The sequence below is a fragment of the Neopelma chrysocephalum genome, unplaced genomic scaffold, assembly GCF_003984885.1.
Source record: "Neopelma chrysocephalum unplaced genomic scaffold, ASM398488v2 Primary Assembly neopelma1_60, whole genome shotgun sequence".
Lineage (NCBI taxonomy): Eukaryota > Metazoa > Chordata > Aves > Passeriformes > Pipridae > Neopelma > Neopelma chrysocephalum.
The window spans coordinates 15,722,921-15,750,535 of NW_020897715.1; the positions used below are offsets into that span (position 1 = coordinate 15,722,921).

Below are 27,615 nucleotides of genomic sequence, written 5' to 3' on the forward strand. Positions count from 1 at the left end.
GGTGGAAAGGTTCCGAAACTCCCAGTTTATATATTGTCCAGTTCAGGCGGGAGTGCTCAGTCCCTCCCTCAGAGCAGGGAATTCCATAAAAGGGTATCAGAGCGGGGAATTCCATAAAAGGGTATGAGGACAAGAACATCTTCCCACTTCACAGGCCTCTACTGATAACAGTTTTTGGGAAATGGTATGGAAGGCTATAGAATACACAGGTTTGGGTTACACCCATCCAGTGATGAATTGGTCCCAGCCGTTCTAACCAGGACAGACACTTCATTTAATGTTAGCCCACATCTCTCCATTCTCATGCTGGACTCCAAAGTACATTTCCACAAGCTGTTGCTGTCACACATCAAACTCATGTTCCAGCAGAAGGACTTCAGCCACTGCAGTGTGACCTGGGAAAGGTGAAGGAAGAAGGCAGCAAAACAGCACACCTGGCAGACTAAACCTGTCCCTCACTGACTAATGGAACGGTCACAATCATCACACACAGGTGCTTGGCTTAACCCTGAAATAGCAAACTAGAAGCAGATATGGTATGGAGATGTGGTAAAACATGAAACACAGAAAGCAAGCAGCAAAAGAGATCGGTGGGTCTCTCTTGTCCTCCAGATTTGCAACGGGAAACACAGAGTTTGAAGTGGTCAAGCAATACCCCTTTCAGCTGGCAGTTCTTTGAAGACAAAAGCAGCTGCAGCTAAACCACCCATCAACACTGGCTTTGTGCAGACTTGCCCTTATTATGGCTTCTGACCAGACATTCTTGCTTTCACCTCTTCCCTGCAGCTTTCCAGCCACCTGCTGCCACTTTCAGCTTTCTGCTGCTATATATATTCTTTTTAATCTCTCCTGAATCCTGCCTACATTTTCTGAAGGCAAGATGAAACTGGATTTTTTTCAAGCCAGCTTTTCTAAAGAAACAAGTTCTTTGTGATGTCAGGCCATTAATGTTTTTTGACCTTCCCTTCAGCCATATTTAAAGACAGGAAAGTGATCTGAAAGACTGTAAGATACCTGAGTTGGAAGGGACTCACAAGGATCATTGACCTCGAACTCCTGGCTCTGCACAGGACAGCCCCAAGAACTACGCCATGTGACTGAGAGCATTTTCCAAATGCTTCTTGAACTGGCAGGCTGGGTGCTGTGACCACTTAATACTTGTACTGAGAAGCCAACTGAGCCATTCTTCTTCCCCTTTGCTACTGGGACCATGAGAGATAAAAGGATATTACAGTAGGATATTTCATGGAGATGCAGCTGTTATGGTGCTGGTAGGGGACATCTAGAAAAATGTGGCAGCACTTCAGAGGAAAACAGGCTGAGTTTAGTTCTGCTGCTCACAGAGAAGCTAAAAATCACACAACTGAGGCGTGTGGGGGGGAGAACAGATCCTGCAGCAGGGAGTGCCTGTGGGGTGAACGCTTACAATATCAGAATGTGCCTTCTGGTGGGGTCACCAGAGACAGCGTGCCAACACCAGTACAGCATCCCTGTGTGCAGCACCCTTTCACCTGCCCCATGGCCCCACAGGCTGAGCACAATCTCCATGTGTGCACAGGGGTTGTCAGAACAGGACTTTCCCTGCAGTACTAGAAAAAACCTGGCCTTGCTGCAGGGAAGTGAGAGCAAGGAATTGACTTAAATGAGGTTTGTGGCCAGTATGAGACTTGAAAAAGTATATTTTTATGCATATGCATATACATATATATGTGTGTATGTGTATAAAGACATATAGAATCTTACTGTCTGAAGGAAACGGCAACAGGTTTGCAGGAAGACTAACTCCCTGAGAGTCTAATGAGAGTCAGCATTTTGTTTCAGACAGGTACAGACCAGCCTGCTTATCACATTTGTTCCCAGGCAGCAAAGCTTGAGCTGGTAAGCACACATCTGCACTCAGCATAGCCCTCCTCCTTCCTTGTTTGCTTGACTTGCCCCAGGCTCCTCTTCCCTCACACACCCAGCTCCTTTCTTGTGCCTAGCACCTTGCACCCACCTCTGTTCAATTTGTTGGCCAGAAAGCAGAACTGCATAAGGCAGTGGCAACCCAAAGTCTGTTTTCCTCACTGTTGCTACGGAGACCTTCTGCTGAATTGAGGGGAAAAGAACAAGGTGGAGGAAGAAAAAAGAGTATTCAGATTTTTACTCAGATGTCCCAGCAAGGATTTAGGCTGCCTTGGATCCCTCTCTAAGTCCAAGATAGCTCATCCTAAGCACCTTACTCCTTATTCCTCCCCAAGAACCTCATCCAGGTGCTGTATGGAAGGGCACAGAGGAGGCACAGATGGCACTCAGAGACAAAGGTTTCTTTGCTTTTCAAGCTGCTGCTGAAACTGCCTGGCAAACTCACTGGGCTGAAAAGAGGCACTTGCCCTTTTCCTCTTTGGTGCCATCTCTGGATTGCACCCAGCAGCTCTCAAGAAGATAGGGTTAGACCAGAGATTATGCCTATTTGTGATTAATGATGAAGTAACTATACTCCACAGCTGGGGGCAGGGGAGAAGCCCTGGCAGCTCTTCAGCTCCACCCTACCCAGAGCTAGAGGTTCACTTCTCTGCAGAGAACAGTGGCTACTGCCACCTTGGCTGTAATCTGGAGCCAGGCACTTGTTCCATGTGCTGCCTTCTCCTGCCTGCCCCATGCCTTCTTACTTGCATGGAGGACTAGTTGGGTATGAAGCGAAGAGTGAGAATCACATTCATTTTCTGTGCTCAGAAGAAACACTCCTGAGGCAATGCACTTAGATGTCTAAGAACCGAAATACATGGAAAACATATATATTAGTACTTCTATCTGCCTGTCATTAGCATAGAAAAAAAATTCTTTTCAGAGACTTCTGGGTTCTACTTTCACATTATGCAAAGCCCCTCTCCCATTAGCACCCCCACATTCAAAGGCCACAGAAAAAAAGACACAAGACCAGGACCCTTGCGAATCCTGCCAGGACAGGACCATGTACAAGGCAGCTGTCAGGCTGGAGTGTGCTCATCTAAACAGCAGAAATGTAAACATCGTGAGGATTTTTGATTACAACTTGTGCTTCTAAAGAGCAGGGGTGTCCCAGGACTCCTCCGTCTTGCATCCACTCAGGGGCGTCATTCACAGCCCTGGGGCACCGTATCCATGAGATCAGCCTGCGGCTGAGGCAGTGTGGTGTTGGGACTTGGAAATATGGAAGAAAGCCTGATGATAAATGGCTGACCCACCCAGCAGGAAAGACCTGACAATAAATGGTTTAATAAAATAGCTGTTTTAATAAGAAAGAATAATTTTCTGTCCTTCCAGATGCTGTGGGAACCCCACGTTCATGAAAAAGCAGCATGTTAGCCCTCAGGATCACATGTAGGTTTTACAACGGAATAGCTGCATCTTATACTATAGACACTGCAAATCAACATATGTTACATCACAGCTGATCTGAATATCCAGACACTGAATTCCATCTCTCAGGAGGAGATAAAACTATGTCCCTGAAGTTCCCCTTATTACATAAAACTCCTTACATCCTGTGTTCTTAAAGAAACAAGTTGCAGATAAAAGCATCCCAAACTTTGGCAAAAGCAAGGCACTCAGATACCATGGGGTTTAATTAGCCTCAGGTATTTAAACTCATTGCAATATACAAGAATTTCAGTCTCAGAAAAAGTATGGAAAGTTGTCATCACAGAGGTTGTTCAAGGCTGTAAGAGAAGCCTCTTTGTTTCCAGTTTAAATGTCCCTGTCACCTCAGACCTGTAGGGCTACGTCACTATTGTTAGGGGTGGCCATCTCAACACCCACCTAGACAACATGAATCCAGAGTACCAGATTGCCTTCTTTATGGAGCTGGCAATTGGGAATAGCTAAAGGCTTCAGAGGGAAATAATCTTATTTGAGATTTTTCTGTTTAAAAACACCTTATGGACTTTGTCTGTGCTCCTAAAGTCCAATGTAAACCAAACATTAAAGGGTCAGACCTACAGAATTTTCAGTTCGCCTCTAGAAACTGGAACAAGTGGATATAAGCTTAAAAACAGAAAGCAAAATCTCTTCTGGGCTTCATCTCTCTGCTCCTTACCCTCAGCTATTATCAACCATTTAATATTTCAAAACCAAGATTAAACCCAAACAAGGCAACACATTGCACAGTTTCCCTCATGTAACTGCAGAAGAATTAATGACTATGAAAGAGGAAACAACTGAAAAGCCAAGAAAAACCCTTTGATTTTTCCAATTTTCAAAAATATAAAGAAACTATTTGCCATCAAGTTTTTAGCTTAGAATTTTGTAATCAAAATACGTACAGGAAACTTGCCCATGCTTTCCAAGGGAAACATTTTCAAAGTGAAACCAATTTCTGTATGGTACACCTGATAAAACAGGAGTATGAGAGAAAACAAAGGCTGCAGTTCTTCTCTTTACCTTTTCTACTATTGTATTTATATTGGTCTGTGTCTAAACGTCCTTCTGCTGACATTTAAGACAAAAAGGAAGAACATGAAAGGCCTGGGGAAAAAAGAAAGTAAGGCAGTAAAGTGCTTTATCTTGCAAAATCAGAAAGTCATTGGCAATGAAACACTCTGCACTGATAAAGCACCAGATTATACCAGTCTTTATATGATTTATCACAACTGAAAACAAAAAAGCAAATGAAGCCCTAAAACTTTCTTCTACATCTGATATGAAAAATCAGATCTGTTACTTCTAGTGATATCTGAAGTTTACTACTTGGACCAAAAAAAAACCAAAAACCAAACCAACAAACCAACCAAAAAAACCCATGCAGTAAGAGTTTCTCAGACGTTTTCTTCAGCTTCACATGAGCCTTCAGCATTCCAGCAAACACACTTGCATGGCACCTCAGGGGCAGCTCGTTTTTAGCCATGGAATACTGTGTGATCCCAGCCTGCACCACAGAAAGCTGTTTACCCCCAGTCAGGGGCTGTGGAGGGTGACTAGAGACACCTGAGTGGGAGTGTCCCTCCCACCTAGAGACTTCCAAGTTAAAGAAACTAGAAGACTCAAAAGACTAATTCCAATCCTGCATTCTAAAAGGAAATCTCAGACTAAATTATTATGGAGCATTTTTAGCAACCATTAGCAGAAGAAACAGTATTAAACTGTGGGTACTATGGTTATGTACTCTCATCCCAACTTTGGCATTCCTATCTCTGCATGAGTTGAGGGATTTCATCCCTCAACAGTTAAACAGTGAGTTTACCTGTTATTTCACAAAACACAGAAATATGAACCTTCTTCACTTCCCAAACAGTGGAAAAATAAACTGGAAATGTCAATGAATATTTGAACAGGTCCTCATTTGAATCCCACATTCTTTAGATTTTCTAAGTCTGTTTAAAAAACAACCTCTTTACCAAAAAAAAAAAAAAAGGTGTATTTTCTTAATTCTCCTCAAAGTGTAATGATTGAAAGGACTGGGGACTATCCCTTTTAATGCCCAACCCTGTCAATATCTTTAGGGGTAAATTTAACAGCTAAAAAAAGAAAAATATTCAAACAATTTTACTGAAAATCTGTCTTTTGGGACTTGCAGATATTTTCTTTCCCAGACATGCAGATTATTTTCATTTTTTAAATCTCCATTACAAATGTTTTTGTCCAGGTTTACTACAAGGTAAGAAACAGATAAAGGAGCATTTTATCACAATCAGAAGTTTTATTGTTAATTGTTACTAATAAAATAATGACTACTTTAAAAAGTCAAATAAAACCAATATAAAACCATGGTTATTAAAATATTATATACATAGCAAATCAGCTTAATATCAGTTTTCTATTGTATCAAAGAGCACATACTTTAGTACCTAGCAAATAAAGATTCTGATTTCAACTTCAAATAGTCACTTTATATTTACAAAAATAATAAGATTTTTGAAAAGCAATCCTCAAGTCCAGATATAATCTTAACTGCACAGAAAACAGAACTTTTGGGAGCTACTGTAAACCACAGAAGGAACAAATTCTTTCTGATGCAAATTCTTATCCATCAGAAACAGACTGGCTTCCTAATCTCCAGGTTCCTTTTGAATGCCAAGTACATTTCCTCAGTTTTTCTGGACTTTTTCATCCCCATATCTTGTGCAAATAAATGCCCCAGAAGGTTTCACATGCCATTTCTAAAGCCTCCTGCCTTCAGTGTACCTAACACAGGTATCAGGTGCTGACTTATAATGCTACAGCAGCCTGAGTTTACAATCTTGTGAAAGATATATTTGGTGAAAAGGTATAAGGTCACAGCAGTGAGTCCCATTTGGAACCTCATTCCCAGGACTTCCTACAGCACTTTGTATGGCATAAATACAGTAAGCGTATTGACCTTTCCATACTAATGGCACTGACACAAAAGCACTTCAGAGTTAAACTGTACATCTGGAGAGAGGTATTATTATGATTCAACTGTGGTTCATTAAAAAAAATTAAAAAATACAGGACTTAAGTGCAGCTTCCTTTACATAATGTGCATAGACAATGCAAACCATCCTTCTTCTTTTTGCTTTTCTACCTGCAAAAGAAGAAATCAGTTAAAATTTAAATATCATAAGTTTCCCACAGACTTGCTAGCCAACAAGTAAGATTGCTGTCTGCCATCAGCAACATGGAGGGAGTCATGTCACCTACTTCAGGCACCCAGTTTAAGACACCTAGTTAAGACCCTAAGAATTCCCAATTTCCCTTCTGGTGATGTATACTTTGCTGTCAGGACAGGGAGTCTTGGACCCTTTGTTTCTCTTTATCACTCCTAATTTAGGTTATTTTGGACACCAGGAGTATAGGTTATTAGTGTGTCCTCACGCTTGCTTTCAAGCATATAAACAGATCTATGACTGGATTATCAGACTGTACTACTGCCTGGAGTTCCCCATGAGAGCATCTCACTGCAAGCTATCTTTCTCTTTGCATGTCAGGAATCAGAAATCTAGACTGGGGATATTTCTTCTTGCCCATTGTCCATAATCCAAACTGCCATGAATCAACTACTAACAGCCTCAGTACAGAGCTCTCCCCCCTTCATCTCTCTTGCTTTTTCCTTATATGACAGCATAATCAGATTTTCTGGCTGAAGATTTCAGTCTCACCTTTGGTCTTTGGCTGACAGAAGTTAATTTCACACTTTCTGACGAGGCACTTGGGGGTGAACAAGGTTTGCTTGAGTCTCCTGCAGACCTGGGGATATTCAAAATGAGTCTGAAGGAGTTGAAAATGGAAATGACTACAAGAATCATATCTCAGATCGTGAGCTAGGATTCCTCATCAATAGTCTTCAACAACCCACGTCATCTGCATTGTGTCACATTGCAGATATTTTAAATACAAACAATGGAGGTTGTGAAAAAGCTATTGGACCTTTATCCCACTTCCACATACTTTAATGTGATAAGTCACAGAAAATCCATGAAGCCAAAGAAAAACATGGCAATTTTTCCACTGTGTTCAATTTCTGCTGCATGGGTAATCAAGACACTACAAAAGTGAAACAGTGAAGGGTTAACTTTTACCTTCTTATATTGGTCATACTGGCAGAGGAATCCCCCTTATCCTTGGAGCTGTCCACACTAACTGCCACAGGAACAGACACTTCAACTGTCCTCCTTTCATTTTCTAGGCAATAAATATTAGCTTGATTCTGATGAGAACACAGCAACATTGCACAACATTCATTTCACCTTCCCACTGAGGGAAGGGGCATCACATACCTCTTCACAATTGCATAGAATATACAGACCAGAAATAAAACATCACATTAAACATCAACCTCATACCCACTTTCTTAAAATGACTGGCATTGAAATCAGATGCTCAGAGCAACTCTGGTCAATGCACACACAATATGGAATGATTCTTCCACGGTTAAGTTTTCTGGGCTTTTTTGGCAGTCAGAGGCTTACAGAGTTCTGATTTCTCTACTTTCTTCCTTTAAGATTTTACTTACCATGCTGAATTGATATTACAACAGCCAAAGAAGCATTAAAAGTGTTATGATCCAACCCATGAGTCACTGCATATGCATGCATATGCACGCACAGGTGGTCTCTCCTCCTCCTTCCCCTCTCCTTCAAGTCCTTCCCCCTTTATTCATCATGTGTACAGGGTCACGTGCAGTTCTGCCTGTAATGCTAATGACTCCATGAAAAGATAAAGCAGCCCTCACCCCCTGGAAAGTAACTTTGTTTGTAGTTACACACATTGCAGCTAATCTATGAGTCTTGAATCATCAAGATATTCCTTTAGCTAATTTACCTCTTCAGGTGACTGGAAGCTCCAGTTACTCCTTTCTATTGCCACTGGCAGTGACTGAGCAAAGTAGTCTGATGGAAAGAGCACCCAAAAGACCAAAAACTAGAAGATGGTTGAGAACTGGATAACCACTTTGCCTTGATTTTCAAAAGCCTGATGTAAATACTTTGGTCTTTTTTATAAAAGATTCTGCATGATAGAGGACTGATTAAAAGCCTAGTGCTGCCTACCAGTGACTATCACAGAATCAATTAAGCTGGAAAAGACCTCTGAGATCGAGTCCCACCTATCATCAAACACCACTATGTCAACTAGACCATGGCACTGAGTGCCACGTCCAGTCTTTCCTTAACGTTGTCCAGGGACAGTGACTCCATCACCCTCCTGGGCAGCCTGTTCCAGTGCTTGACAACCCCTTCTGTGAAGACATTCCTCCTAAAATCCAAATATAGCAACTGCTCTTCAGACAAGAACGTAGCAAAGAACAGATTTACCATGAAGCACAATACTTCCAGCAGACTAATTACTAAGAAACTAACTTTAGGAGAGGTTTAGCTGCCATGTTTTAAGCTCTCTGAAGTAAGGAGTGTTTGTACGACACAGTCATTGACAGCAAGTGTACTGCTGACCACAACCACTCATCCAGTAAGATAAGGACACAAAACTCTCAAAAGGAGAAAACCACTGTCTTACTAATTTTTGTTTCCCCTGAAGCTGGGTACTTACCAGTACAATTCATGGATGGGGGAAGAACAGGAGACAGCATTGGAGGGACCATATCAGCAGCAGCTAATTTTTGCTGGTCTATTAACTGCAACAGTTTATCACGTGCTTCTGTACTCTGGCGATTCAGCTCTGCTATTCTTTCCTCCAAGCTCTTTGATACCATGAGATGAGTCTACTTGGATAATGGGATAGTTACTTCCAGCGAAAAACTGGCAATTTGCACCGCCAAGGAGAGCATACAATATATTTCAAGTACTGCTATGCATTTAATTTTCAAACTGAAAGTGAACATAATTATATAGCACCTCCCATGAAAAAATTGATTTTTTCCCTCCCTTTCACTGTCCTGTATCTAAGTCCTTAATTGTCTAGACACTACAATACTTTAAACTGATCTTTCAAATAGGGAAAACACAGCTATTGTCCATATAATTTAAGAAATAAGAAGAACAAATCCCAAAAAATCCCACCAACCATCCAGCAATTTACCATAGTTAAGAAAATACTTAATCAGAGACACGTATTCAGGAGGGTGTGGGGAAGCAAAAGCAGGTTTCTAGCAGAAGTGTCCTGGAACTCATCTTTAAGCTGTTTTCACCTGCTTTGACCTCTTCAACTCCCCCTCACTCATTACTTCCACAAAAACACCACCTTCTAAAAGTTTACATGGTCTTGTACAACTAAATACTGACTAAATATTACACAACATAACACAATGTGGAAAATGACAACACTCTCAGCCTACGTTTACATGAGGAAATTTAAAGTCTTTAGGATCCTTAATTGAACAGTCAATTAGCCACTGTGATGAACTAAAGTAAAAACAGAAGCAAGTGTAGGGATATTTCTCTGTTAACTCCACTCACTTGGGTGTCACTGAATAACTGCTTAGTTTCAGGTTAAAGTTCTTCCATGTGAACTGAAGCCTTCAAGGTCTCTCTTTCCCAAAGATTTTGGGATTTTCAAAGAACAGGACCGATAAGACAGACACAACAAGTACATACGCTGTTGTCAAGTATTTGCAAGAGATAGACCTGCGCTAACTTTAATCTCATGGGCTTCTGGATCACAGTTGCAAAAGAGGGGTATGATGTGGATTTAAATATGCATCTTAAAAGCTTGACAAGAACCTGTGAGTTGGTGCAGTGCTTTCATTGTTAATATTATCCAAGCTACAAGAACAATATCTGATCACATTGCAACCACACCTCTTCTTGCAGAATTACCTTATCCTAAACCTATAAATGTGCTGCACACTTTTCAGCACTCGTATATAACAAAGGCTAATGTGAGAAATCTGCCTAGCGAATGACAAAAATCACAAGTCTCCAAGCAAACAAATTAAAAGAATAACAACTGACAAGAGGAAAGACACAAAAGCAGCAGTAAGCCATGGGAAACCAGATCAGCAAAAGGGGGATTCAGCCTTCTTCTACTAAATTCTCACCTGTCCTTGTGAAGAGTCTGGACTAGGATCTGCATTTTGTATTGGGTCTGGCTGATTTGGGCAGTCACTTGTGTCTCCAGAGGCACCTCTGAATTTGCTCAGTTGAGCTTTGATTAGAGCGTTCTGCCGTGTGAGCTCAGCTATCTGTCCCAGCAGATCACCACTTTGAAATAACTCTTCAGCTGTGCTGTTTTTTCTAGTGTCAGCTGGGCAGGACAGATTGATTTTCTTGTGGGAACCCTCCAAGCCTTTGTCTGCAGAAGGAATTGGTTGCCTTCGAGAGATGAGACAGTTTTCCTCAGTTGTGCTCTGTGCCTTCAGGGAGGAAGGTAAGCTCCTTTCCTTGCATGGTTCTCTTTCAGTGTTTTCAGGAGACTGAGAAATGGCTGTAAACACTATGAACAAGAAATAAAGGAACAGTAAGGACCCAGGCACGGGATCCTCACTGAAGAAACTAACAGCGACTTTGTTGCAACACAGCACTAATAATCAAGAGGGAACTTGAATTGTAACATCTAGCCTGAATGGTGTTACCTTACTGATCAAAACCACTCTATGCAACATCCTGCTACAAGAACTCACCAGGTTTAGGATCTCCTATTGCAAGCAGCCTTACATTTAAATGATTTAATCAGAGATTGAGAGAGAAGTCAGTGAGGAGAAAATAAATTGTTTTGAATTTCTTAGCTGACAGATCAAATACTATTCCTTAGTTAGTCCTCCATTTTCCAAAATCCAGTTACCTTAACAGTGGTATTTATATCGGATTGTTACCAACATTTTCAGGATAATAAAATATTTTATCATAATAATAAACTAGATATTTAGTCAGCCCCCAAAAAGGGGAAGCACTGTGGCCAGCAAAAGTAGTTAGGTATTTTTTTGTGATCATCATCAGCAAATAGATAATGCACCACACAGACATGACTAAATAAGTTACAGCACTGTCAGCTGCTACATGCTAAGTCCAAGTTGAATTTTGTGACCAAAACCTGATTTTCTATGCTTTATATACCAAATAGCCCATTCCTTCCCAAGCTATAGTTTTTGCCTCTTGAGCAGAGAACATTTAAAAATTTACACTCAAGCGTGTTTTATGAATCATTGAGCATAAAGAAAGATTCCATCAGTTTAACATTTGTTGAGCTGTTTAGCATCAGTCTTGAAAGAGTAACAATATATTTATCACATAGCTAAACTGTGGAGAAGTCTAGGAATGTAGTTCTATATTCTTGTTTCTAATGACAGACAACATCTGACAGTTCCCAACGGGACTGAAACAAGTCATTGCTCTTTATAGAACAAGACCTTTAGTTCACTTCCTCCAGATTTATTATGTACCTCCTCACAGCACAGCAGCCCACTAAATGGCTGAACTAGGTATAAACTTCCAATTGCCCTGCCAACTCCTTAAAAATCAAAAGGACTTTTGGTTATTTTTCTGACTTGAAAAAGGCTTACAAAGCAACACAGCTGAAAAGGGAGGAGAAAAGAGCAGGGAAAGCACAAACCCCCACTACTGTACCCTACTTCCTTGTCAGCAGCCATCAAACCAGCCATAGATATAACTATCTGCCTCTTAATAGCAGTGTTATACAGGGTCTGGCACGTAGTTACAGTGACAGTCGCTGGAGGAAACAGCTAATTTTGAGAGTCACAAAGCATCCTCCCTTCTGCTCACTTCAAGAAGTTTAAATAAGAAATACCTTCCCTAATTACTGCTGACGAACTTTCTTCCGCCCAACAACCAGAACTGAGCTACCAACCTATGAAACTCCTAAAGCCTATAGATACTGACATAAGATGGAGTTATCTGGTTATCTGGCACCACATAATTTCACCCAAAACTTCCTCAAACCTTTCCCATGTATTAAGTGAAACTCAATAATGGAAATCTGCCCCTAAAGCCTTCTAAAAAACCCTTTGCTGGGAAGATTGGCTCAAAGCAGGAGTACACAGCCTACAGACATCCTGGTTTGTCTGCAACATGGGCTGCAGAAGCAGTGAATTTCCAGATTTCAGTGGTCCCACCATTACAGGTGATGGAGGCTGGATTATACTATTGGCAGATGGAAATCTGAGATGATGTGCTGTGCATCACTGACAAATAGCTACAGCAGTCATACAGGAAAGTAACAATCAAAAATAGTACAAAATAGAAGTGTCAGTCTGAATTGCCACTGACAGGACTGCTGACCACAGATGGGAAACAGAAAGGCTGAAGGATACCTAGCAACAGGCACAGTAAGAAAAGAAATGTGTATATGGATGCAGCAGTCAGAAATTCCAGGTCTGGGGCCAATGTGCCCAAGCATACAGATTCTTACAGACTGTGAAGTCCACTACTACAGCCAGATGGATCTCACCATTCTGGAGGGAAGACAATTCCTGACTGCTCTTCTGCTGTGGGGGTGACAACAGCACAGCTGGCTGGAAGATGTGAGCTGGCAGGTTTCTATCAGATCCCACACCACATGAGGCACCTGGCCCTGTGGGAAATGTGAAAGGAAGTTCTTCCTGGGGAAATTTCAGCATATTTTCCCTCTTGCCTGCCTCAGTCCTGGGCTCAGAATAGGTCACATCAGGTTTTTCTAAAGGAAAAGACAAAGCAGGGATAAAAGTTAAACAAATGAATAAAAAAAGAGGGAAAAAACCCAAGTTTAGTGCAATAGGAATGTAGGGAAAAATCTCAGTAACAACTCAGATACCTGAAAAGACAAGAGTAAGTTATGTTTCACAAACAATCCTAACATACTTCTGATCCCTAGGTACAGAATTCTTTCACTCAAGCATATTACAAATATTTACTGGCCATAAGAGCAAGAAAAGCTCTTACATGAAGCCTCACAATCTCAGGATATTAGTATGAGATCTGTTTGCAGCTCATGCTCAAGAGTTAGAGACACGACTCATGAAGAACAGATATTTGAGGTGCATTTGGTGACATTCTCTTGAGACAAGAAGACCTACACACTTGTCCTAATGCCCAAGTAGAAAACAATTCAAGGCTTTTTCAAGCTCTTTGATGACTTTTACAATTGTATTCAAATAAGACATCTCTTCAATAAAAAAGTTATTCTCCTGCATTTAACTACAACTAGTTTGTGTGTATGTTGCCATCTATTTTGAACATACCAGAGGCACACAATGAAAAGCATGAAATTCAAGTTGTAGCGAGCCGAGATACCATAGTAATTTTAATATACTTATATGCACTGATCCGTCAATGCCATTTTTGCATTCTCCCTTCACAATTTTGTTCAGGACATTTGTACCAATAAGAGAAGTTAGTGGAAAATTAAGGAGAACATATCTGATCCCAAAATACAGAAAAATACAGAAATCACCTTCAATGACAAAGAGACAGAAGAGACTGCTTGCATAAAATACTGCTTATTGTTTACTTTACTCAGAATTTAAATTTAAAACCTGCCACCTGCTATTCAATGACCCTGGCAAGAAATAAGGTCCTCCTGCTCTGCTTCACTGTACAGAACTGCAAGTATCTCTCCCACTCCCCTCTCACCCTCCTTTCCTTTCTCCAGAGACCTGTATTAGCTTACAAATGCTTTCTGTGCTAAAAACTACCTAGCTCAAATGTTTCACATCCAGACAGATGCATTAAGGGTTCAAGAGATCTCCTTCTGAAGGAGGAGGAGAAAGAAATATTTTTGTACTTTAGGAAGCTTTCTTCCCAGGAAGATGGCTTTTCCTGAGAGCCAACTAAGAAGATTTGAAAATTCTAGTCCTGCAGGAGTGTTGAATGGTAACATTTATTTTTGTTTGGTTGGTTTTTTTCTGTGGGTTTTTTTTGTGTTTTTTCTTTTAAATGAGGGGTGTTTTTCTGATAGTTTGGATTTTATATTTTGGGGTGTGATTTCTTTTTACTTGCTTTTACGAAGCCTGGGTCAATCACAAAAAAAAGAAGTGACCTTGCATGTGGCTTCTTCCTGAGAAGAATATTCTTCCAGAAAGAAAGTTTTTAGCTATAAAAACATCCACAAACCCGACAATTAACTATGAAATACAAATAGCTTAGAGGAATCTTGGGATTCGTAAGGATTTACTGACCTTGACAGCAAAAACAATTAATTTAAACAACCGATCAGGCAAACAGCTGGGAGAAAACTCCACGGTGAAAGAAGGTTAAAAGTACAAGATGAATATTGTTTGGTTACTTTGGCCATCAAAGCTACTGGCTTAGCTTTGCCTATCTCCATATCACTCAATTGGTCACTCACCTCTCACATAACATCACAAATACCAAGTCCCAGACCTCTGCCTGATTGTTTCTGGGCCTCAGCAGCTGCTGTTTTGTTCAGCAGCGACCTCCAGTGCCTTATGGAAGAACCAATCTCACAGTGTCAGGCTGCCTCAGCAACAGGAAGGCAACATCCTGATTCTGTTGGGTTTGGTTTCTTTGGTTGCCTAGGGTTTTTTTAAAACCCTCAGAATAAACCTGACTTTGTAAGCCAACTTAATGGGGAAGGCTACTCCCCTCCTTTTGTGCTTGTGCTCAGGGCAGAACCCATGGCATACGGATTTACTGAAGTGAGATTCATGCTCATGCAAGAGGTATTTATGCAAGCAGACATCTATTAAATACCAGATTTTCCACCACAGGGATAAACTAGCCACAACTCCTGTTTCATCCTTCACACATGCATGTACACACCTTGGCTGTCTGCTGGACCTTTTCTTGCAATTCCAAAATGTTTAGAGCCTTGTTCTCTTTCAGGTTCTACCAAAGGGAGGCCTTTAAATGCTTGTGTGAGAGACATCAGCTTTTCATCTGTTACTGTCATGTACTGCTGAAGCTTCTTCTAAAGGAGGAAGGAAAACAGAGATACAGAAATATGTATTCTAGCAATATGATTTAGAAAATCATATACCACAAGCAGCCCTGAGAAGTAATTTGGCCTCTTAAAAACACTGCATGGTTCTGTAGCATTCCAGGGAGGTATTAAATAATATTGTCTCCATGTTTCTTGTTTATAAATTATTTGTTTTCCCTTTTCCTAACTCAAGACACCAATTCCTGCGTGAGGTTGCTTGATCACTCCATTTCCAAATGTAACCATTGATAAATCTACCTTCACTGAAAACTGAAAAAAAGAAAACACACAGTATTACATCTAGTCTACTCTGTTGCTCCAGCAGAGTTAACAGCATAGAACTGAGAAGGAAGATGCTTAAGCTTTTAGATAGATAAAGGAAAGCCCAGTTTCACTTTCTCAGGCCTTGAAGTTAAAATAAAGATAAACTAACAACCTTCCAAACATTCCTTCCCCGCACCTGCTATCATAATTCTCAAGCTCCTCTTTCAATTTTATCATTTTTTTCTGTTTATTGTTAAAATCTCTAGAACATGAGACAATGCATCCCAGCCTACATTTGGAACAGAACTCAGAATTCTATCAAGTCATCCTGATGGGTAAGAAGCGAGGAGGGCTCAGTACCTGCATAGTAATGTTTTCTTCCCTCACTAGAAGTACTTCTGCAGTCAGAGCATCAATCAGTTCTCTGTGTTCATTCAACATCTCCTCCTGCTGCTGGCTCATCACCTCTTTCTCATGAAGCTGCATTTCAGTCTAAAGAGGGAGAAAAAGTTAAAAACCTACTATAAACTAATACATACTCGCATTTGAAAACAGGAATGAGGCAATATGACATCAAACTGTAACAGCTCTTCCCCCTATTGCTAAATTGACTTCATTACTTTCATGACAAAACCCAATTGTCAGGGCTTGAGAACTGCCAGAGAGCTGTTTTTTCTTTGTTACTCCAGAACACTGTACAGAATTCTACACATCCTTGTTCTCCTGCCTTTAAAACTTTCACAGGTTGTAACTACAACCATTGTCTCTCTGCACAGATACAATTTCTCAAGCCACTGAATCTTCACCGGTAATCAAATAACTCCACATGTGCTAATGCTTGTCAGTATCCCGTGCTACTTATGCCTATTCTTTAGTTTACCTTATTTATTAATGAAGACAAATTTGACTAAACAAAGGAGAGAGTACTTGCTTTCTAATGTTTCCCATCAGAGAAAAACTTCTAGAGGTTTTCAATTATTTTATTTTTTTAAAGAAGACAAAAAAAGTTTATTTGTTAAGTAATCTACTTGAACATGAGGCAAACAACCTTACTGTAAAGAACTTCTTGTCCTCAAAAGATATTGACAGTCTATTAGGATAGACCACTGCAATAGTCTGGTCTCCTGTACAAGACACACAAGAGTCCCTTCCACTTCTAACGGATAAATGGAATACATAACTGCAACTTTTTGGACCACCATAACTAAACAAGGCTACAAATCCACACATATAAATACAAATAAACACATCAATATTAGCAGATGGAACCCTTCCCCAGATGGATGCTTGCACTTACTCAAAGGAATCCCTGAATAAGAGAAATAACATAAGAGACCCTGAAAAGCAACTGAGGTATTTTTTTTTGCTGCCAGACAAAACTAGAGCATGAGCTGCCTATAACATACCTTGAATTATTTTCTGCTGGTATTGAGACCAAAAGTGAAAAAACATTAGGATTTAGATAACATGCTCTATTAAAGAGTGCAGGAACTGTCATAATCCAGTTTATAATGTCACATAGGCCAAATGAATCTGTGAGACATTGCCGCATCTCGATAGCTCTGGGGTACAGATGAAATAAGGCATACTTTTTTTTCCCTTTTTAAAAAAGAAGTTCTATATGGCTTATAGGTAGTGTTTATGGAATTCCATTAATTCCCAACTGTTCACTGCTACAATGAGCACTTCAGGTCATTCTTGCTTAAGGCAGAGTTGCTGTTATGGATAGAAAGAGAGCTAAGGAAACCCACAAAGAAAATTGGGGATTTGGGTCCACTGCTCTAGTGACAATAGTGTTGCTTTTGGGAGGCAAAGGAAGACAAGAAATTTGTAAACAAGATTGTAGTTAATATCCTGCTACAAGTCTGAACATTTTAAATAACAAATTTTAAATTATTTCAATTGGTATTTTCTTCTATTAGACACTGAGAGACTAACTCCTCCATTTTCAATCCGGATAGCAGTTTCTAACAAACTAAAAGTTTTAATTCCTAATTGCAAGCAAATCAAGTAATAAGCAATAATCATGTAAAATGACTGGGAGCCAGAAAAGACCAAAGTTCACATCTGTAAAGTAACTTTATACCCTTCTTCATTCACTCTACAGAAGGAATTCTAAGTCTTCTCACCTCTTTGAGGTATCTCATCAAACGACATAGAGCGTTCACCAGTGACAATGTAAACCCAGAGAGGCCTTCACTTCCCTCTTTTTTTTGAACCTCACGACCTGTACATCGCTCATATTCCTCCAATTCATGCTCCACTTCATGTATCATGTGGTTGAGAACATCTAGGCTGGATTTCTTGTCCCTCTGAAGGTCAATGGGGTTTAAATTAGCTGGAGAATCATCTCTCCTCTGTCTTGCAGAGTTCTGCGCAGCTTGTTTTCTTTTCACTGAGAGGGGAAAAAACTGTCATTGGAATTTCAACTTGTATAGAAAGCTTTGCAGTACCAATGAAATTACACTGTTTATTGAAGTAAACCAAAGGAAAGGCCCTCTCTTCCCGTAAGCTGAAATGGACCATCAAAAAATGCCCCCAGTCATTGCAGCAAGTTTCAGATAATCAAAAAATACATTTTCTGCCACGACATTAGTACCTCTCAAGTATGACTGACTGGTGCTTTCATCTTGGACATCTGTCTGTACTTTCCTCTTTCTAGTCAAAAGCATGGAAACAATTTGCTGGTGAAAAATAAGCTGCTTTCTCATATTCAGTAAGTGACTCTTTTACAACAATGCTTTCATGTTACAGCTTGTATCTACGTCAGTCCCCACACACAAACGTGTAGAACATGCAGACTGAAATGCATCACAAGTCTGTGCAGCACAGAGTACAAAGCTGTATCAGAACTAGAAAAGCCCCACACAGGAGAGAACTCCATGACCTGCAAGGTAATGGATAGCATCAAAGGGTCACATTTATGTTCCCAGATTCCTATGGGCTTGGCTTTGTCAATGAACATGCAGAACACAGGGGAATACACCAGATAAGGAGCTGTGGAATGTCCATCCTTAGATATCCTCAAGATGCAAGAGTCCCCTTATCAAACGTTGGCATTAGCCCTGCAATGACTTCCAAAGATCCCTTCCAACCCACACTTTCTTATGACATGAAGGACCTTGGCCCAAAGGGTATATTATTTTTAAAAGTACTAAACTCTTTGCTGCAATTTGCTTTTGTTTCCTGGAGTTCGGGTTCAGCACTTGTCTCACACTGTCAGTGGAGTCTACAGTTTCTTCATCTTCATTCTGAAGTCTTGAATGGGTTCTCTTGATTACACTGGTAGCATTGAGGGCTGATTTAACACAAAACAAAACAAAAAACACACATCTGAAACACTTTAGGCATGTTATGTGAAGTAATTTTATCAGAAGAGCCAGCTTTTTAGTTTGGAAATTCATCTGAGCCAAATTAGCATACATCTCTGCCTCTCAACCCCCACACAGAAAAGGAATTCCTGACAGGATCCTGTGAACAGCCTCACAACCCTCAAGAGGCTGTGATTTGGCAAATCCAACCTGACTGATCCAATGATGGAGAAACAGTTGTTGGAGTCAAAGGCACATTTGATTCCTGTGATAAGGTGGGTTTTCTCATATGCTTTTCGGCCCATAACTGAGAATTCACCGAGGAATTTTCTTGTCTCAACAACCGAAGTAGCCTACATTGAAATCAAGCAAAACAGTGAATTTTAACAGGACAATAGTATGATTTTAAATTAACTGTTCAGTCTAGATAGAGCTTCTAAAATTATCTGCAATTGCTCAGGTGAGTTCCCTGCTCATGTTCATTCCCAGCCTGAATGTTACAACAAGGCCTGTCCTAGAAATCTGAGATAAGGAAAGAAGGACAAAGGGAAACAGAAAAGCCAACTTAACTATACCGATGCAACACCCTCTTAACTCCATCTATTTCCAGTGATAAGCAGGTAGAAACCAGAATGGATGGATTTGTACTGACCTGTCAGAATTGATGCTGGATTTGAAACCTAAAGAATTAGGGAGTCCATCTTCTAATAATGCTGCTTCTTCGTCTTCATTAAGAGCCTTTCAGGAGACAACAAAGAAAACAAAAGGGACTTCAGAAAAATTGTTTCAAGAAAAAACAAAAACACTTGTTTCAGTCTCCAAAACAAAATTTAAGGAAGAACATACACATTAAAAAATAAAAAACAAAACCACAACCAAATTCACACCCCTTTGTGGGAAGTTTTGGGGCACTTTAGCACCTAAGAAATATTGATACTGACAATTATCTCTGAAAATAACTCAGCAAGTTATTATCCAATATTTTCTTTGGATGACTTACATTAAATAAGAAAGATCACATAAACTGGAGAATAAAATAAAACTTGTAAAGACTATCAAAACAAATGCAGAGATATAGCAGGCAGAACATGGAAAGAGCAACTTGAATCACAGCATTTGTAAACTTTCATCCAGCTGACGTTACAAGGTAAACAACCTTGTAATGAGACCTTACATTTTTGTAAGAATGTAAGAAAATTACATTTATCTTCTGTGTGTAAAATGCAACCTGACCAAAATACAATACTGTGGACCTCATTTATATGAAAACTTAAGCAACCAAATTTGGAATTAGGGTTCCTCAAACTACCAGGTTTCTGAACTTCTATGTAGGTTTCACCAGATAGCCTTTAACTATAATTTTCATAGGCACATAAGAAAAACTCACAGAAGCTTGCCAGACAACTATCAATACATGTTTCTTTTTAAAATTTCAGCCTATCTTGCAAGATGCATCCAGTGACACAGCTTCCAAAGATGCTGCAGTTAATTCTCATATTAAAAAAAAAAAAAACAAAACACCACAGAAACAAATACCACACCGAAATACATGACAGAAGTATTACAACTCAAATTATAAATATTAGTGAAGGATAGTAGGAAACAGGAGTAGAGAAACATGAGAATATGACACCATCACTTTTGCTCCCACAAAGCCCTTCTGATCTTCATTAGTGAGCTGTTTTCTGGGAGCATCATATGCCTGTTCTCAAACCACAGTGAGTATTCCCGGTACAACTTATGTTACGAAAAGAAAACAGAACACAGAGGCTATCTAAATGAAATTTTAAAGAAATTTAAACAATTTAAAAAATTTTAAAACAAATCTGAATAAATGCAGAATAACAGGAAGTATGAAAAGTTAAACTAGTAGGACTAATCAAGGCTATGGAGCGAAATGGTCCCCATATATGCAGACATAATTGGTAAATCAGAGACATATTTTGGAATGTAGCGATTAGTTAAGTAATACAGGAGTTCTTCTCTTAGACCGTAATTACCTTGTTCTCTTCCTGATAATTCCAGAATTTAAAAGGGAGGGCAGGCTACTATGAGAAAGCTTCTACAAGACATATGATGTTTGTTTTTCATATCCGAAGGTTAAGAAATCAAAAAATCATGATTCCCAGAGTCTCACAAAACGAACTCACCTGTTTAACTTTGTCTTCTGTGAATGTCATCAACATGGTATAAAACACACAAACCCCAGGTTTAGGTCTCCCTGGAAACTCTACCTTTAAATATTCTTACTTTGTGCAAACAAAAAAGCCACAGGGTATGTATGGAACAAAATATACATTACCTGGGAATCCATGACAGATTCACTAAGGATGGAAAGCTGACTGGGAGGATCACATTTTTGTACAATGGGTCCTTGAGATGATTCTAGGTCACAGTTAGGAGCCATTGTTACATTAGGGAAACCTAGAGGAATTAGAAAACACAGGGAAGAACACAGAGGACTTGGTCTGTACTCATGTTTCAAGACTTTGTATGGAAATGCAAGTTCCTGTACTTTGCACAAAAAGGGTCACAGGGATGTTATGTCGCTTTAAACAACGACCAAAGACCAACCATAGAGTTATCTTAACACACTTGGCCATGTACTGGGCTTTTGTCCTCCTCACCTGTGCAAATACACTTGTGCAGAAGCAGCATGCACGATTAAACAGTTATTAAGAGCAAAAGAAAATGGCAGCCTACAGAGAAAAAACCTTAAGATTTCATGTGCAAACAGCCAGTCCTGCTTTCCAGCAGCACAAGGATTCACAAGCCAAGCTAAGAAAAGGAAAAGCCTCAATCAGCAATTGCTGATAAATCTTTAACAATATCCAAGAGCAGGCAGTCAGCTCACGTAGTAATGAGAACCAGAACTACTACAGTGGTGTTCTGGTGTTCTGCATAGGCCAGTAGCTTGGCTGTTGAATGGTGAGTGTGAGGTGTTTCACACTACAGGATGTGAAATTCCACAGTGGACCAATACAGTGGAATAACCACTGCCCTGCCATGGGAGGTGTTATCCTCATCTGTGTTCCATCCAACATGAACAGGATAAATTGTACTACATTAGATGATGAGATGAAAACAGTTAGAAAGAATACTCTGCAAAGGAAGACTATTTATGAAAAGCAAGGAGATAACCTTAAAAGTACTACCACGTATAAATGAGATGATCTACCTGTTCGTGTGCGAGGAGCATCCCCAAACAAGTCTTTTGCCACAGCAATAACCTGATCAGATCGATCCAACACATCTTGCAAATGGTATTGATCAGACAGAATCTGAAATTATAGTGTATAAGGAAACACTTCACACTGAGCAAATTGATTTTTCCTTTTTTTTGTGTGTATTGTTCTTCTAACAGTTATTAAGGGAACAGCTCACATGACAACATTTGCAATGTTGGTACTGTGTAATTAGATCCTAATTAAGATAGATCAGAAAACCATACTTCACTCTGAGTCACTAGAATTCACACTGTTTTTCTGAAAAATTAAACAGTTATTACTTCTGGGGTCCCCATCAGTCTGACTCTTTAGAACCAATCGTCTCATTCCCTTCTCCCTTCTCCTCCCAGCCTGACACAAACAAGAAGCTGGGTGTTTATGACACACTTATCAAAACACAGACGTATCTGGCAATTAAAAAAAAATCAGTATGCATTCTCAAATCATTTGATCTCAGTGTTGTTGAGTCATAGAACACTTATCTACATCTGACATCCAAAAAAATGGATCATTAGAAACAAAGCAATTCAGGTAGACTTGTTTCATTCAGCCTTGACTCCTGAAAATCCTACCTAACACTTAAGCCATATACCACCCAAAAAGTTTCAACAGACATAAACACAGCTGACTACATCTGCCATTGGAAGACATTTTGGGAATCTCCACACATTTCTCACAAGACACAGCTTTTGTATTCAAGTCTCTCTCCCCTAGTGTCTGAAGTCCATCGCAACAGCTGAGTCCTAAGGAAGGAGGTCTTGAAGTGCAAAGCAAGAGGCATCCAGCTACTCTGAGCCAAATGGAGCTGACTGGGGATGCAGCTTCGTGAGCAGAACACAATTCAAAACTCCTCACTAACTCCTCAAGTTATTCACAAAGCTGGAAATGGAAAAGCAGTAAAATTATAACCCTCAACCTGCAGAGAAGGTAGTTATTCCTAAACACCAAAGAGGAGACCAGATATATAAGTGACCTCCACTTCATCATGGTTCATCAAATTGATCCAGGGAGACTGTAAGTACTTTAGAAGATCCCACAAAAAAGTCAGGCTCACATATGCCCTCCTACTCAAAATTTAAGAACCGAGTGACAATTTTTGGTCCTCCAGGAATCATAAGAGGGACTGTTTTGCAAGAGTTTCAGAGCACTCTATGCCATTATCTCCACAGAGTTTCTTTCAGTGTCCATTGGTAAGTTTGCTGGCTTACATTCAGCCTCATACAAAAAATTCTAGGCAGTGGCATTTCACCTGTTTCTCCCCAACCCCCTATTTTACTACACACTTTGTTATGTCAAGAAGTTTCCCTACATATCTGGTTTCCATGCCTTTCTAGTTTTCTTTTGAGCTTGAATTACTCTGCAGTAAATTAGGCTTCTCCTCACAATTTATTTAGCAAATCAGCGAATATTCATCTTTCAATCATCTCACGTATCTACTTTTCCAGATCACTATTCAGTTTTCACATTTGATACTAACTAAATCTAGTCTTTCCATTTAGCCATCTGATGTCAAAACAATGCAGGCTTTAGACAAAGCTATGCCAGACCTGCAGAAGAAAAAAAATATAGAAAGAAAAAAGGGAATAAAGAGTTTATGTGATCCCTTTCCCTAAGGCAATTAAAACTAAACTGATGTGTACAATCAGAGAAAAATTACCCTGATTAATTTGTTTTCAACCTCCCTACATTAGAACATTTTCGGCATCAGCAGGTTCCTAAGCTTTGCCCTCCTGCTGAACATGTTATGAACATTTCTAGAGCTTTGCTCCCAAGGTAGATCAGCTCACCCTTGCTTGTGATCAGAAGAAAAAATTATATCAGCTTGTAAACCCCTCTAGGCCCATTTACACGCCCTCAACAAATTCACCAGAGGGTGTACTTTGCTCCAGTTTGCTATCACCTATGAATTTTATTAAAAATCTTTTTTGCTCCTGTTTCAGATTGTTATCAAAGATAAATAAAATGGACTAATCCTAAAATCTCCCCACTACAATAATCCATTCACCACTACCCTTTGGTGCAATACACTAACATTATTTAAAAAATAAGTCGTTACAGGACCCATTAGTGTGGTACCTACACATTCACAGCCTGCAGCTACAGAGGTGAACTTATTATCATTCAGATTTTCAGGCAGAAAAATCATCAGAATAATACAATTTTGCTTGTCCATTTTATAACTTTTGCTCTCTTTCTCTTCAACCTACAACTACAAGAGAAACCACACTAGTAGCAGCACCTTCATAGCTTTTGCCTCTGAGTCTTTGGCAGTTGAGCAGGATTCAAGGGGCTTAGGAAGTTACACTCACAGCAGTAACTAAAAAGATCACCAAGGAAACAGAGACAAGGAGATAATTCACAGTGGTTCTGCTCCACTGGGAGACACAGAGTCCCCCTAGTTACTCTGAATAACAGAATCTGGCAATTAACAAGATTTAAGCTAAGGACAGGTCAAAATGGTAACTCTCTTCCATCTGTTTTATTATTCTCTACACACAAGAAGCTGCCAGTGTTTCAAACAGCAACAGCCAGATGGGTTTCATCTTGCCTGGAATCATTTCCTTTTGTCTTCCTATCTGGAAGCATCTTTTCTCTAATTGAGAAGTAGACTATACCGAATAAAGTAATCTTTTAAATTATAAAGGTAAAGCCATTCAGGAGGAATTGAGATTTGTGCACTGTCATCAGAAACAGCAACAAATATAGAAGACTATTTCCTAAACATGAGTTTCACAAAGCCACAGCATAGGTAGTCCAGCCAAATCTTAGAGAGGGTGGTGTAATGCATCTTTGTGATACATAATTTGTTTCTGCATGGAAGTCTTATTGAAACTAGCCTGCTATTACATTAGTGAAATTCATATAGAAGTCCACAGGTCTTTTGAATACTCTGCTGAAATGCATTTGGCAGGAAAGTATGAAAGTAACAAAAGTAAAAATTAAAGTTTGAGGCTTAATTAGCACAATATCCTTAACACAAAAATTCTACCGTGATTGCAGAGAAACAAGGGTCAAATAGGGAACTAGGCGGTGATCTTCAGTTCTAGGTACTTTGATTTGTGTCTATCTATGGCTGAATGTTCTCAGAGATCAGAAACAGACTTCTGAAAAATTACAAAAGATGAAACAAAGAGGAGGTTTGTGATGGTTAATCCACTGCACATTTATAGGACTACCAGATCATGTTTAACTGCTAGGCGAACATTGTTCATAATCATTCTTTACCTATAATTCTCAGTTTCTTCAAGTACAGAGGTCTGAAAGCTAATTTTCAGATTAGTTTTCATAACATACGGCAAGGAGTGACCTGCCATGTGAAACAAAGGAGATCTACCACTGAAATACCTTTTCAGACAATGACAGCTACTCACTCTGTTGGCTAGGCTTAAATTTACTGCTACAGTTCAATATTCAAAAGCAAATTAAATAATATACTTTCAGTCAGAGTGCTTTAGAATGCTGAGAGAACAAGTTTTTTGATCGTCAGACGACAAGCTTGTCAGTCATAGCTCCAATCACTACATATGTGCAGCACAGTGTGTCTGCATACATGACATCAAGTTATCCAACAAGAAGAGCAAATGTTGCCATATGTGCAAGAGCAGTTTTCCAATACTGCTGCAAATCACCTGCAGGCTGGAAGTACAGATTTAGCTCTCACCTCACGCATCAAAGTCAATTTCATTTTCTCCAAGGAATCAGCATCCAGTTGCTTTTGCTTCTTCCATTTTCTGTTCAGTGCTTTCTCTTGCAGTTCCAGATGTGCCAGTGCTTTGTTTTTTGATTTGTGTATTTCACGGCGACGCAGCTACGCAAATACAAAGGAAACAATTTCAAGATCAAGAGACAATCTAAAGCAAAATTTGCAGGCTAATGCTAACAAGCTCCTCTTGATTTTAACATTCATGTACTGAATATTATTTACGTTAGTTTCATGGTAATACTAAGGACAGTCCCATAAACATCCACAAGTGTAAAATGCCATCACTATCAGCCAGACTTAGAGCAGCTCCGAAGGTGAATGGGGAAAGTCTCACCATTTCCATCTGCCTTACACCACTGACTCAGCAAGAGTTTCTTCAGCTGTAAAGGGAGGCAAAAACTAAACACTACAACCTATAACATGCATAAAAAGACATAAGGCATTTTCCTGTTTTAACACTGTTGGGTCACCACAGATATTCTCTCTCTTCTTCTAACAATGAGATATATAAAAAGATAACAGTCTAAATCCAAATTAAAGAAATTAAATGTGAGGTGCTTGCTAAAGTCTCTGGAAGCTACCAAGTCAAACATTTACAGAATCAAGTCTCTATTGTGCCCATCTGTCTTGACTTCCCTGCCAAAATTTATAAGCAACAATAGCTCATACTGTCTATTCCATCCTGGTAATTAGTGCTATCAGGAAATATTAAATGCAATGCACATATTTTGCAATGAACAGATCCTTTAGCATAAAGAAATTATACTTAAATTGTTTAAATGAAAATTTTTTTCAGAATTGGAGAGACTCCTCAGATAAAGCACTTCTTTCAGTCCTTCCAGCAGAGACTTAACTTCAACCAATCGACTGAGCTTTTACGTATTTACGTTTTTATGCATTTATGATAGCATACAGTTCACTGAAACAAAAACTATGGCTACTGCTTCCCAACGGGAATAGAAAACAGAAGAACACCAACTGCCAGACCTGGGGATGCTCAATATCATAAAGAGCTAACACTAAAAAGCCAACATGTTCAGAAGCTTAAAAGGGAGATTAAACACAAAATATCCCTGTAAGTGTGGTAAACACTAATTTATGTCAGACAGGCAGCTAAATGTCCTTGCAACAGGGAAAGAGAGGTGGTTGCTATCAAACTTACAATATCCTCAGGAGTTGCACGGTGCACTGTCAAGTCATGGACGGTACTCTGTGAACAGGAACCAGGGAATTCATCAAAAGTCATAACTGAGGACAAACCGTTTGGTTTTTAGTTTCGTTTAAAAAATCCCCAAACAACTCAACTCCTAAATTACAATTTAATCAGCATAACACTATTCAGCGGTGCATCCCTATGGCGCTGGGGAGCATTCCACCCCCGGCGGGAGCCAGCCAGCAAAACGGCACCGCCCCCAAGCCCCGGTGCGCTCTATCCCCTGGACAGGGAGGAGGCCTAGCATCCAGCAGGGCCATGGAAGCCAGCGGGGACGTGTCCCCCCCCGCACACGGCGTGTCCGCCCGCCCAAACCCACACGCAGCCCGGGGATCTCCACGGACGAGCCCCTACGAGGACGATGGCCCCCGGGAGCTCCCCCAGCCGTGGGGACGGAGGCTCCCCGGCCCTCCTCCCAGTCGAGGCCGCCGAGAGGAGGGAGCACTTACATCCCAGTCCCGCTTAGCCGCCGCCGCCTTCCTGGAGCCCTTCCTGCCGGCGGCGCGGGGCCGCGGCCCGCGCAGCACCGACATCACCGCCCAGGGAAGAGGCGGGAGCGGCGCCGCGGCCGGGTCCGGCTCTATTCCCCGTTCTCTCCGCCCCTCGGGAGGAGCGCGGCCTCCCCTCCGCCCTCTGCCCTCCCCCGCCCGCCCC

General features: G+C 40.3%; 1 protein-coding gene across 3 annotated transcripts; it reads right to left on the reverse strand.

The window, feature by feature from the left end:
- Nucleotides 1-5,641: 5,641 nt before the first annotated feature.
- Nucleotides 5,642-27,571, reverse strand: SPICE1 (spindle and centriole associated protein 1). Of its 3 annotated transcripts, XM_027681368.1 has the most exons (17): nucleotides 27,411-27,571; nucleotides 26,911-26,958; nucleotides 25,707-25,853; nucleotides 21,997-22,099; nucleotides 21,121-21,242; nucleotides 19,471-19,556; nucleotides 19,029-19,171; nucleotides 18,668-18,805; nucleotides 17,637-17,902; nucleotides 15,868-15,999; nucleotides 15,084-15,231; nucleotides 12,775-12,999; nucleotides 10,409-10,803; nucleotides 8,962-9,133; nucleotides 7,497-7,599; nucleotides 7,077-7,164; nucleotides 5,642-6,502 (listed from the first exon to the last, which is right to left on the reverse strand). In XM_027681368.1, exons 1-17 carry the CDS (start codon nucleotides 27,492-27,494, stop codon nucleotides 6,449-6,451), a joined length of 2,454 nt encoding a protein of 817 aa, XP_027537169.1. In that variant the 5' UTR covers nucleotides 27,495-27,571; the 3' UTR covers nucleotides 5,642-6,448. The 3 variants fall into 3 exon arrangements, with proteins under 3 accessions (XP_027537169.1, XP_027537170.1, XP_027537171.1); XM_027681369.1 differs by lacking the exons at nucleotides 21,121-21,242; nucleotides 21,997-22,099 and having other exon boundaries at nucleotides 27,411-27,570; XM_027681370.1 differs by lacking the exons at nucleotides 21,997-22,099; nucleotides 26,911-26,958; nucleotides 27,411-27,571 and having other exon boundaries at nucleotides 25,707-25,810.
- Nucleotides 27,572-27,615: the final 44 nt, after the last annotated feature.